The 13,700-nt window shown below is 42.7% G+C and overlaps 1 protein-coding gene across 1 annotated transcript; it reads left to right on the top strand.

The window, feature by feature from the left end:
* Positions 1–12,485: 12,485 nt before the first annotated feature.
* On the top strand, positions 12,486–13,424 carry LOC141134012 (olfactory receptor 1F1-like). Its single transcript, XM_073623604.1, has one exon. The coding sequence runs from the start codon at positions 12,486–12,488 to the stop codon at positions 13,422–13,424; it is 939 nt and encodes a 312-aa protein (XP_073479705.1).
* The last annotated feature ends 276 nt before the right edge of the window (positions 13,425–13,700 follow it).

The raw sequence follows: 13,700 nt of genomic DNA, 5'->3' as shown, positions 1-13,700 counted from the left end.
TGTAATGCTAGCCATACAACAGCCCTCAAAATTTCCACTCACCTGCTCACATTAGATGAGATACATGGAAATACGTTGCGGGCGAGTGTTCCAGCTCGGCCAGGGGGCTGGTCCATTCGGCTAAGGGCAGGGAAGTGGGCCGGTTTGGCTCGGCTGGGGCGGCGGGCCAGCTGGCTCAACTTGGGCAGGGGGCGGGTCCACTCAGACGGCGAGGCGGGCCAGATTTGGCTCAGGTGGGGGGGCAGGTCGGGTTCAGTCCGCTCAGCTCAGGCGAGGAGGGGGGGCAAGCCGCTGGTTTGGTGCACACTGGGCGGCCACATAAAAGTGCCTTTCAAGGAGAGGGATCGGGAAAAGAAGAGGATCTTGCCAGCTCAACAGCAGAAGCTCCTTATCCATAGGCTGCTGGCAGTGGTGGGTAAGTTGTAGCTGCTCTTTTGCAGCAGCCCCACTCTTTTAGAAGATGTGTGGGAAAGAGAACTCTGTATTGGAATGGGGGAAGGGGGTGAGCTCTGTACTAGGCGAGAACTTGGGAGTACACAGCACATCTCACAGCCCTGGACTCATTACATAATGCACCCCTCAACCCCGCACTGGGTACATAGCGCACCTCTCAACCCTGCACTCGGTGCGAAGTGTACCTCTCAACCCTGCACTTGGTACGCATTGCACCTCTTAACCCTGAACTCTGTACATAGTGCATCCAGGGCTGGCCTAGGACCCAGGCAGAAGTTTGAGCAGGGACGGCTGTCACAGCGGCCCTGCCACCACCTCTATATGTCCCGCTGCCAACTGGCCAGGAATATAGTATGTGTGCAGCAGCGTCGCTGGGGGGTGGGTGCGGGACACCACCCCGAGTGTGGCGGAGGGTCCTGGAGGCAGGGCTTTTCAGCCAGAACATGTCGGCATCACGCTAACCCTGAGTGTGACTTCTCACTCACACTCCTACTGCGGCTGCCTTGGCTCCATTCACCATACACAAACGTGCTGCCCGGAGAGTGACAGTCTGAGCAAGCAACTCTCCGGGTTGCTGCACACTAAATCCTCTTCTGCCCACCACCCAGGTGCATGAGGGGGGTCTGTACTGATGGAGAGGGAGGGGGTGGTTTATCCTGAAGGGGGTCTGCACTGATGGAGGGGCGGTTATCCTGAGGGGGGTTTGTACTGATAGAGGGGGGGTTGTTTATCCTGGGAGGGTCTGTACTGATGGTGGTGGTTTATCCTGAGGGGGGTCTGCACCGATGGAGGGGGAGGTGGGTGGTTTCTCCTGAGGGGGGTCTGCACTGATGGAGGGGGGGTGGTTGATCCTGAGGGGGTCTGTAGTGATGGAGAGGGGGTGGTTTACCCTGGGGGGTCTGTACTGATGAAGGGGGGGTTATCCTGAGGGTGGACTGTACTGATGGGGGGGTTATCCTGAGGGTGGTCTGCACATATGGAGGTGGAGTGGGATGGTTTATCCTGAGGGGGGTCTGTACTGATGGATTGGGGTTTATCCTGAGGGGGATCTGCACTGATGGAGGGGGATGGAGGTGGTTTATCCTGAGGGGGGTCTGCACTGATGGAGGAGGGGGGTTTATCTTGAGGAGGGTCTAAACTGATGGAGGGGGGTTTATCATGAAGGCGGTCTGTACTGATGGAGGGGGGTTTATACTGAGGGCGGTCTGTACTGATGGAGGGGTGGTTTATCCTGAGGGGGGTCTGTTCTGATGAACGGGGGGTTTCCGAGGGGGGTCTGTACTGATAGAGGGGGGTCTGTACTGATGGAGGGGGGTTTATCCTGGGGGGGTCTGTACTGATGGAGGGTGGTTTATCTTGAGGGGGGTCTGTAATGATGAAGGGAGGGTTTATTTTGAGGGGGGTCTGTAAGGATGGAGGGGGGTCTGTACTGATGGAGGGGTGGTTTGTCCTGAGGGGGGTCTTTACTGATGGAGGGGGAGTGGATTGTCCTGGGGGGTCTGTACTGATGGAGGGGGTCTATACTTAGTGGAGGGGGGTCTGTACTGAGGGACGGCTATAGTTGGTGGAGGGGGTGACACCATGTTTTACCACACTGGGTGACACCAACCCTAGTGACGTCACTGTATCTGTGTGTGTAAGAAGAAGAGAAGTATCGCTAATTGCTGCCCGGTAATGGCATTAGCTCTCAGCCTCAGTGTTGCAGCCGCCGGCCGGAACGGTACAGTCTCTGCCTCCAGTCTCCAGACCAGCATACAGTGTCTGTGTCACCTCCTCTACTCCTGCTCCTGTGTACATTAGTTCTGGGGAGCGGGACAAGCGGCCTTGGTTTGGAGCGGAAAGGGGTGGGCATGGTTTGTGGGGCAAAGCCAGAGCAGTGCATGGGTTAGGGAGCGGAGCGGAGCAGGTTTCCAGGCTGGAAGGCCCGGAGCACATCACATGACAGCATAGCACAGCACAAGTACCCGCTCATCACTGACATCACCTGTGCTGCAAGATGGAATAAGAGGCTCAGGTACCACTTTGCCAGCTGGTTGTTTTTATGTTCATAGTAAATCTAGTGTTCGTCAGGTAGAGTAGTGATGTACAGTGTGAGGGGGAAAGAGACGCACATAGCGTGATCCCATATAAAAGGTATATTTATTTAATAAAACAAGTCCAATCAACTTACATTTAAAACAATGCTGCAGTGTGTAGTAACTACGAGCGCCGAGCTCGTCTCCTGTTGTTTGTCTATGGCAGTGTCCCGTGCTCCAATCCTAATGCATATCGTCACGTCACGTGACTTCTTCGAAGTCACGTGACGTGACGATATGCATTAGGATTGGAGCACGGGACGATGCCATAGACAAACAACAGGAGACGAGCTCGGCGCTCGTAGTTACTACACACTGCAGCATTGTTTTAAATGTAAGTTGATTGGACTTGTTTTATTAAATAAATATACCTTTTATATGGGATCACGCTATGTGCGTCTCTTTCCCCCTCACACTGTACATCACTACTCTACCTGACGAACACTGAGGAGAGAGGCACGGGGACATATTCCAGTTTCCAGGCACGGGGACAGATTCCAGATTGGTGACACTCCTGGAGGCATACGAGCTCGGCGCTCGTGGATTGATGCCCACACTCAGTTCATGAAAGTGAGTGCAACCTCCCCCTGTGTGTGTCTTGCCCCCCCTCCACTGTGGTCGTTGCAGAGTTATTTTACATGCTGTATACTTTTTATTTTTTATATTTCGCTTGGCATGTTCATCATTGTCACTGCCTGTATACACGGAACGTCTACACCTGCGGGTCATTTGCAACACAGGCTGTACACCTTACAGCTGTAAGGTAAGCAGCCTGCAAACACGGAGGTGTCCTCACTGAAGATCCCCCCTCCCTTCACGATTGGACTTGTTTTGTGTTTCTCATCACGTGTTTTTTGCTTTTTGGACTGGATGATAGAACTAATATTCATGTTTGTCCTAGGGATTTGTCACTTGTAGTTCACCAGGATCTGGCACGTTTTTGCTAATGGGGCACTAGCCCACATATATTTTTCTTGCATTATATATATATATTTTTTTTTTTTTTTTGCATCGTGTCATTATTCACCCTATTTGTGTTGGTATATGCATTTTTGTTTTGTAATATTCAAGCAGTCACTGTTTCACGATTACCTTTATATATTAGGCTTTGTCTGCCCGCAACATGTCATGTTGATCAGCTACGTTGCACTGCACTGCATCCCCACCATGTTCTTTTAGCATGTAGGATCTATTCATGCATTGGCCCGTTTCTGCTTTTTTAGTTCACTTTGCCACTTTAGTCATCTTTGTAGCTTCCCTCCCCCCCCCCTTCATCACAGCGCAACTACCATCTTCCCCCACTTTTGTCCCATTTGTCCTGCCTTGGATCAGTACTTAGGTGTTGCAGCAGTGTCCTTTTAGCATAGCCCCCCCCCCCGACAGCGCAGGAGTTTCCACTTTCACTAATGAGTCACATGACACCATTGAGAAAAAATGGCTAATGGGGCCCAATTTGGACATTTTCACTTAGGAGTGTACTCACTTTTGTTGCCAGGGGTTTAGACATTAAAGGCTGTGTGTTGAGTTATTTTGAGGGGACAGCAAATTTACACTGTTATACAAGCTGTACGCTCACTACTTTACATTGTAGAAAAGTGTCACTTCTTCAGTGTTGTCACATGAAAAGATATAATAAAATATTTACAAAAATGTGAGGGGTGTACTTACTTTTGTGAGATACTGTATATATATCTGTACATCATATGCAATACTGTTGTAAAATGTGAATGAAGTAATAATGCACAACAGAATGCATTACTTCAAAAAAATACAGTGGGGACGGAAAGTATTCAGACCCTCTTAAATTTTTCACTCTTTGTTATATTGCAGCCATTTGCTAAAATCATTTAAGTTAATTTTTTCCTCAATAATGTACACACAGCACCCCATATTAACAGAAAAACACAGAATTGTTGACATTTTTGCAGATTTATTAAAAAAGAAAAACTGAAATATCACATGGTCCTAAGTATTCAGACCCTTTGCTCAGTATTTAGTTCTAATACAGCAATGAGTCTTTTTGGGAAAGATGCAACAAGTTTTTCACACCTGGATTTGGGGATCCTCTGCCATTCCTCCTTGCAGATCCTCTCCAGTTCTGTCAGGTTGGATGGTAAATGTTGGTGGACAGTCATTTTTAGGTCTCTCCAGAGATGCTCAATTGGGTTTAAGTCAGACTCTGGCTGGGCCATTCAAGAACAGTCACAGAGTTTTTGTGAAGCCACTCCTTTATTACTTTAGCTGTGTGCTTAGGGTCATTGTCTTGTTATTACTTTAGCTGTGTGCTTAGGGTCATTGTCTTGTTGGAAGGTAAACCTTCGACCCAGTTTGAGGTCTTGAGCACTCTGGAGAAGGTTTTCGTCCAGGATATCCCTGTACTTGGCCTCATTCATCTTTCCCTCAATTTCAATCAGTCGTCCTATCCCTGCAGCTGAAAAACACCCCCACAGCATGATGCTGCCACCACCATGCTTCACTGCTGGGACTGTATTGGACAGGTGATGAGCAGTGCCTGGTTTTCTCCACACATACCACTTAGAATTAAGGCCAAAAAGTTCTATCTTGGTCTCATCAGACCAGAGAATCTTATTTCTCACCATCTTGGAGTCCTTCAGGTGTTTTTTTAACAAACTCCATACAGGCTTTCATGTGTCTTGCACCGAGGAGAGGCTTCCGTCGGACCACTCTGCCATAAAGCCCCGACTGGTGGAAGGCTGCAGTGATGGTTGACTTTCTACAACCTTCTCCCATCTCCCGACTGCATCTCTGGAGCTCAGCCACAGTGATCTTTGGGTTCTTCTTTACCTCTCTCACCAAGGCTCTTCTCCCCCCAATAGCTCAGTTTGGCCAGCTCTAGGAAGGGTTCTGGTCATCCCAAACGTCTTCCATTTAAGGATTATGGAGGCCACTGTGCTCTTAGGAACCTTAAGTGCAGCAGAAATTTTTTTGTAACCTTGGCCAGATCTGTGCCTTGCCACAATTCTGTCTCTGAGCTCTTCAGGCAGTTCCTTTGACCTCATGATTCTCATTTGCTCTGACATGCACTGTGAGCTGTAAGGTCTTATATAGACAGGTGTGTGGCTTTCCTAATCAAGTCCAATCAGTATAATCAAACAGAGCTGGACTCAAATGAAGGTGTAGAACCATCTCAAGGATGATCAGAAGAAATGGACAGCACCTGAGTTAAATATATGAGTGTCACAGCAAAGGGTCTGAAAACTTAGGACCATGTGATATTTCAGTTTTTCTTTTTTAATAAATCTGCAAAAATGTCAACAATTCTGTGTTTTTCTGTCAATATGGGGTGCTGTGTGTAAATTAATGAGGAAAAAAAAATTAACTTAAATGATTTTAGCAAATGGCTGCAATATAACAAAGAGTGAAAAATTTAAGGGGATCTGAATACTTTCCGTCCCCACTGTACCTGCCAAATAAAACAGGCACTTGTGTGAAGATACTGTAAACCCATACTTTTTGGAGCACTTTTAAAAGCAAAACCATAATGCTATGTGTTTCAGGTTAAAATAGTCCTTTCTCAAACAATACACAACATACACATTTTTTAAGGCATCAATACATTTAATTCCCATCCAAAATTAAGACCTTTCAGGGAACAAGTGTCTGGAGTCATAATTCAGGAATGCCTTAATTAATGGATAAAAAATGAACAATGTCCTGCTCTTTTATAATATAGTGATTACTCATATGGTTATACATTTCATGCCTGTGGCAAGTTAAATGCTTGCATAGATGGTGGTATGCTCCTCTCTCCCAGAATGTGTCTAATTTTTAAACATTAAAGGTCATGATGTAAAGTGGTGTTCCACAATTATACTTTTCAAATAAAAATACCCCTATAATACACAAGCTTCATGTATTCTAGTAAAGTTAGTCTGTAAACTAAGGTCTGTTTTGTTAGTTTAGAGCAGTAGTTTGTTATTTTATAAACTTACAGCAGGCAGTGGCCATCTTAAGTGTGGGCATCTGAAGCCAGACTGTATTTCTTCCTGGATCTCATCCTTGCAGATCTCGCACATGCTTAGTGCAGCACAAGCAGTGTAATAGGTTTCAGGTCAGGTTTCCATAGCAACGGCAGTGTCAGAGGAGGTTGCCACCCCTTCCCAGAAGGCATTGCAAACAGGAAATGATGCGATGGGCCACGGCCAGGGAGGAGGAAGTGAAAAATGAATACAACAGATATACAGTAGGTGCTGAGAAAAAAAATTAAAAAATATTCAATTTGTTTACAGTGCACAGTTTAGTGAGGGATGGTGAAGAGTTGTAAAAGTGGGTGGAACTCCACTTAAGTTTACCTTTTGGAGTATGTTACACGTTACAACCCTAACCCTTTGTGGAATATTCAGATGCATACCTCTGTGTAACTGAACAATGACACACTTATATAACTTTGTGTTTTAATGTTTATTCATTTAAAAAAAATATTGAATGTGTTTTAATGTTTATTCAATAAAAAAACAATATTGAAACAGAAAGAGCTGGAGCAAACCTAATTGGCAATGCATCACACAGTTGTTTATGCTGTACAGAGTGTGGTTTTAGATGTTTATGTATTATATATGAATTTATTTTAAAATTATAATAAAAAATATTTTAAATGCAGAAGAAGTGCTCATAGTTAAATAGATAGTTTGTGGAAGTGGGGGGGGACACTTTTTGTTTAGATAGTACATTCCTTATAAAGATGTGAAGATTGGCACAGGTGAGTTCAGTTGTTAAGTTGAGAAAAACTTAGAGACAGTGGTGGTTCATACAATCAGGAACCACTGTTAGTAGTCCCCTATTATGTCCTATTATGCCCTATTTGGGCAGCACAGTGGTGTAGTGAGTAGCACTCTCGCCTAGCAGTAAGAAGGGTCGCTGGTTCAAATCCCAACCACGACACTCCCTGCCTGGAGTTTGCATGTTCTCCCTGTGCCTGCGTGGGTTTCCTCCAGGTACTCAGGTCTCTTCCCACACTCCAAAGACATGCTGGTAGGTTAATTGGCTTCTGTCCAAAATTGGCCCTAGTATATGAATGTTAGGGACCTTGGATTGTGGGCTCCTTGAGGGTAGAGACCGATGTGAGTGTGTGATATATGTATGGAGCGCTGCGTAAAAATTGACACAGCGCTATATGGGTACCTTAAATAAAAATAGGGATAATTCTAGACACGCACCCACACTCGCTCAGGTTGAACTCGATGGACTAGTGTCTTTATTCAATCTTACTAACTATATGTAGCCAATGAGATATGCTATTATAGTGATCGTGTGTGTTTTTTTTTATTTCAAACTTGCCAGATTAGTTATCATTGTGCCTTTATTTATTTAAGACAATAAAAAAGTAAATTGTAAATATATTGTTGTGAAACTTTAGCTGAATTTTTCAAACCATTTTGATCCATTTGTTAGCTTATAATAAAATATAAGAATAGAATTGATTATAACAGCGTACCAAATAAAATCCTTATATGTCCTAAAAAATGTAAAATTGTTTAGACAAGCAAATTGGTTAGCATTACCGTCATAATCATTTTCATGATTATTAATCTGGTAATTAATCAGTAAACTTCTTTTAAAATAAAAAGAAGCATTGTCTCCTCTATTTAAAAAATCTCAACTGAAAACAGGTATGAGGTTATTTATTTATTTATACTAATTGATCTGAGACTGAAATAATCTGTTGATTAATTCCCATAAGGATAGAATCTAGTATATAATCCTAGCAAGCCTTCCTTAAAAAATACCCTTATAAATCCTGAATATGATTCTACCTGAATTCTTACTTTATATTTATTTTTACTAATCAGTTGTTACAGATTTCCAACAGCTGAAACATTGAACTACCTTTTTACATATATTTATGTGTCTACGTAATAACATTTTTATATTGCTATTTATTTTATTAAAAATGTATATGCATATTTCAAATAAATATTTTTGATCATCTTGTTCATGCTTTATAAACATACATTTACAGTGTTTGATTTTTAATATATACTATACTATTTGTGACTTTTTTTAAAAATATGGCCTAAAGTCATTGCTTTCTATAAAATAGAATTGTTGTATCTATGATTCAATTTTTTTTTCACAATAAAGTTTTTCTTGAAGAGCAACATGTAGCATACATGTATACATCATACATAACTTTTTTGCGTTATCAAAATTCTGTTAATATTTTTTAAAGGTGTTGGACAAGTTTCCCATAAGTAAAGAATTGTATTACAAAGTAATACAATTGATGGATGTACAGAGTTTTAAAAAAAAACATACTTTAAACAATCATAGGCGATATTTAAAAACGTTTCTGAAAAAATTGACAGTATAGTAAGAAGCATATAAGGACATGGTGGCTGAACAATCTAAATTAGAATTGTTGTATCCAATTTATTTTAACTTAAATTTAGTCCACAACCTTTGCTGGGAACATAATGCACAGTGCAGCACAGGAAGAAAGCACAGAAGGTTGGGAGGTTCAGCAGGATCAACTAATTCTTTTTTTAACTTTTTGAAAACATTTTTATTAAAAGATGTTACAAAACACTTAACAGGTATATTTACCAGACCAAAAGGGAGCAAGTAAGAAAAGTTCATTGTTGCAGTTTATATACAGCTTAAGCTCATCAACGTATATTTAGGGGTGGTGTAGTAATATTATTTTGTAGTTTATCCAAGCCACTTCTTTGGTTCTAATGAGTGTCATGAAAATACCCCAGAATTTATATCCACACAGCAGAGGCGTAACTAAAACCTTCAGGGCCCCTGTGCAAGAAACCATGATTGCCCCCCTGACCCCCTTCCATCAGAGCCCCAGGCTTCCAATATTGGGAGGGCGTCCATGGACATCCTCCTGGAACCCTGCCTCCCGCGTTTCCCCTGGGACGTGCATCCAGTGCAATCACAGCGGCCCCCTTACCATGTGATCAGCTGATCACATGTAAACAGACTTGCTGGTTATCAGCAGCCCTTTCCTCCCATGCTGTGTCTGTGTGAGGAAAGGAGAGCCATTAAACGGCAAGAATGTTAGTAAATTGTTTACACTGATTATCAGTGCAGCCTATCAGTGTTTATCAATGCCGCCTATCAGTACTGCATTTCAATGCCGCCTATCAGCGTCCATCAGTGCCACCTATCATCGCTCATCAATGCCGCCTATCATGTACTGCATTTCAGTGCCCCCTATTAGTGCCCATTAATTCCGCCCATCAGTGCCCATTAATTCTGCCTATAATTGCCACCTATCAGTGCTTATCAATGCTGCCTATCAGTGCCTATCAGTGCCACCTATCAGTACCCATCCATGCCGCTTATCAGTGCCCATCAGTGCCACCTATCAGTGCTCATCAATGCTGCCTATCAGTGCCAATCAATGTTGCCTATAGGTGACTATCCATGACGCTTATCAGTACCCATCATGCTGCCAATCGGTGCCCATCAATGCTGCCTATCAGTGCCCATCAATGCCACCTATCAGTGCCTATCAATGCTGCCTATCAGTGCCCATCAATGCTGCCTATCAGTGCTCATTAATGCCGCCTATCAGTGCCCATCAATGCTGCCTATCAGTGCCCATCAATGCCACCTATCAGTGATCATCAATGCCATCTATCAGTGCCCATCAATGCTGTCAATCAGTGACCATCAGTGCAGCCTATCAGTGTTTATCAATCCCACCTATCAGTGCTCATTAGTGCCTCCTATCAGTGCTCATCGATCAATGCCATCTGCCTCCCCAGCAGGTCTGTGAGCTGAGAGCGTGTCACTCTTATACAGTTCAGAGCCGTCATTGACAGTTATCCCTTTCTCCTCTCTTGCATGGGATGAAAAAGGAGACAGCCGATCTACTCCGTCTCCAACCCCCCCACCCTGATTGAGATGTATGCACATATACACATAACATATGCAACAACTCTTAGTAATATTAGTAAACCAAGTCTAGAAATCTTACCACTGGATTGCCCAAAAATATAAGAAACCAACTGGTTATATGCTGTCCACAGGTATCCATTCAAAACAGAAATATCTGCTTTGGGAGAACTGACCCAATAAAAAGGCATGACATAGCGTAAAGTGTATGTCCATAAATGTCTAAAATGTTCCCCTAACCTCCCTTTTCCCCTCTAAAGAGAAACATTTAACAGTTTTAGTTTTTATTACATTCCTTGTGATATCCTCACTGGGCTTGTAAAAATGTTGTAGTGTCAGTTGATGGGAGCTTTGTTCCTTATAATGTGGACATACTCCAGGTTTACATCTCTCAAAAGTTCTTTTCTTACACAACATGCGTGAGCAGACGTTTGGGAGTCAAGGTAGCAGCACTGCTTTGTTGGGAAATAAATCAATGTAAACATGTAGAATGAGACAGAGAGGGGTGGGGAACAGGTGGGATTCTGTAGTTCAGTGGACAGGGCTTACACTGTTGGTTGAATTTTCACTGAAGCAAAGGCATTGTGTTGTCAGCTCAAATTAGAATTTAGGAGCTTACTGGATTTCTGGAAGATAGAAGGGCATTTTTCTATACTTGCAGCATTTTTAAAGCTTTATTTCCTTTTTTTTTATATATAACATGTTTTTGGAATGACTTCCTATCCTTATTGTTCTTATCCTTATACAATAGAGAGATACCCTGAAAATGATTTTATTTATTTTGTTTTTTTTTCCCCTGGCATACATAAAGTTGTCTTTTTTTTTTGGGGGGGGGGGTCAGGTGGCTACCATGCTAAACATCATCCCCGTAGTGCAGGGGTCTCAATCTGGTGGCCCTCCAGCTGTTGCAAAACTGCAAGTCCCATGAGGCATTGCAAGGTTGACAGTTACAAGCATGACTCCCACATACAGAGGCATGATGGGACTTGTAGTTTTGCAACAGCTGGAGACCCCTGGTGTAGTGCTTCCTCACAGCCCCCTGGATACTGTCCTTCTCGGCTGTCTTCTAGAAGTAACTACAGCCGCTGCTACTAAGAGAAGTTGAGCCGCTCACCCACTCTTTTCTGTCCTCTCCGCCATTCACAGAACTTATATTATTAGAGTCCTACAATGCTTCATATTCCGTACATGGGTGGTGGAATTCTGTCATTCAACTGCTCCACTGACCACTCAGAGACCCTCCTCCATTGTAAGACTGTAGTAATATAAGTTCTGTGAATGGCGGAAAAGCAGAGTAGGGCAGATATATAGCACAACTTTTCTCTGTCACAGCAGCTGCAGTTAGCACCAGAAGACAGTCACTTAGGACAGCCTATGTTGGCTCTAAAGAGGCACATCAGAGGGGATTTTGAGCAGAAGCCAAAGCCGTCAGGTAAGGGGATACATATCACATAACTAATGTGTATGCAACTGTTTCCCAAAAAAATATATACTAAACATCAGCTGTAAAGTAGTTGTGAACATGCAATATAGACAGTGACACTTTCTAATTAAATTATAGTTATGTATAAGTACCATAACTGCTTTTTGCTTAGTTTCAGAAGTTCTGTTATGTGACCATGCATCTTTTGTTCCTGATAATGGGTGGCTGGGTACAGGACACAGTGCAGACACACAGTACACAGTATTTCATAGTCTGTTCAGCCTGAGGCTAGATGCAGGCTGTGCTCAAGCAGGGGGCTTGTTCAAGAGGCAGACTGTGTTTGGCCAGGGGGCATGGTGGCTGAACAAACCACCCAATACTGGCATGCTCTGTGTCTGAATAGTGTCCTGTACCTCTGAATAGCCAGCCAAAGGATGGAAACTGACCATGCAAGCACAAATCAGCTTTTGTGCTTTGTGTGCTCACGTTAGAACGAGGAACATAGGTGACTAGTAGGATCAACCAGGTACTTCAGAAGGAAGAAGAACATGGGAGTGATAGTGATTTATAAAGTACACATATGTGAACACACACATAGAAAAAAATCTATGCAATCTATACAATAACCAATTATATGTGATATATGTTTTTTCCTGACAGATAAAATGGATGAATGTCCAAACACCACTTTAAAAGAATTCCACATCTTGGGTTTCATTACATCAAAAACAGGACAACTTACACTTTTTGTTGGAGTCTTAACTATGTACCTTCTGACCATTTTGGGGAACCTGATAATTATTACACTTATCTCTTTGATGTCTGTGCTTCACACCCCAATGTATTTCTTCCTATGTAACCTTTCATTGGTGGATGTTACATATGTCTCAACCACTCTCCCCAAACTCTTGTCTATTACAATAACCCAGGACAACCGAATCTCTTTTCATGATTGTATCACTCAGTTGTATTTCTTTACATTTTGTGCTATCTGTGATATTTTTGTGTTGACCTCCATGGCTTATGATCGCTATGTAGCGGTTTGTAAGCCCTTACAATACACTATGATAATGAACAAGAATGTTTGTATCACAATAGCACTCTTCTGCTGGCTTATATCTGCTCTGAACTCCTTGCTGTTGACTCTGCTGACATCTATTCTTTCATTTTGCAATTCCCACACAATTAACCATTTTTTCTGTGATCTGAAAACACTCACTGCCCTCTCATCTAGTGATACAAAAAGCAGGGAAATATTTATGTTATTCCAGGATATTCTGATAGCATGTGTTCCATTCTCACTCACTATAATCTCATATGTGAAAATCATGAGGACTATACTGAAGATTCGTACTTCTGAAGGACGTCTTAAAGCTTTTTCTAGTTGTACTTCTCATCTTACCACTGTTATATTATTTTATGGACCAATTCTGTTTGTTTATATAAAACCTGAATCTGATCACTCTAAAGAACAAGACAACTTAATCTCAATGCTGTATGTGGCTGTTGTCCCAATGCTCAATCCATTTGTTTACAGTCTGAGGAACAAAGACGTATTAGGTGCCATTAGGCAATTTACCTCCTACAGGAGCCCTCTACTTTAAGATGCCCTGAAATGCAAAAAGAAATGAAGAAACATTACTTAAAGTGATACTAAACACATGGTTTATTTTACATTGTCCCTTCTATTTCTGTATGTTTTTTTTCCTAATTGTTATACAGTTGTCACATGACCCAGATCTTTCCCAGCCTGTCTGCAGGGAAACAAAAGCAGGAGGAGCTTCTAGTCCACTGCAGTTGGTCATGTGTTCAAATTAAAAAAAACACAGCCTTTGGAATACAGAGTGAAAATAAATAAATAATATCAATAAACTGTTTTA

Source organism: Aquarana catesbeiana, linkage group LG03, assembly GCF_042186555.1.
Source record: "Aquarana catesbeiana isolate 2022-GZ linkage group LG03, ASM4218655v1, whole genome shotgun sequence".
Classification (NCBI taxonomy): domain Eukaryota; kingdom Metazoa; phylum Chordata; class Amphibia; order Anura; family Ranidae; genus Aquarana; species Aquarana catesbeiana.
Note: the sequence above shows the minus strand (reverse complement) of the source record. Positions and strands in the feature narration are given on the sequence as shown.

Excerpts from the sequence above, each read along its gene's own strand:
- LOC141134012 (XM_073623604.1), top strand. The coding sequence starts at position 12,486 with ATGGATGAATGTCCAAACACCACTTTAAAAGAATTCCACATCTTGGGT.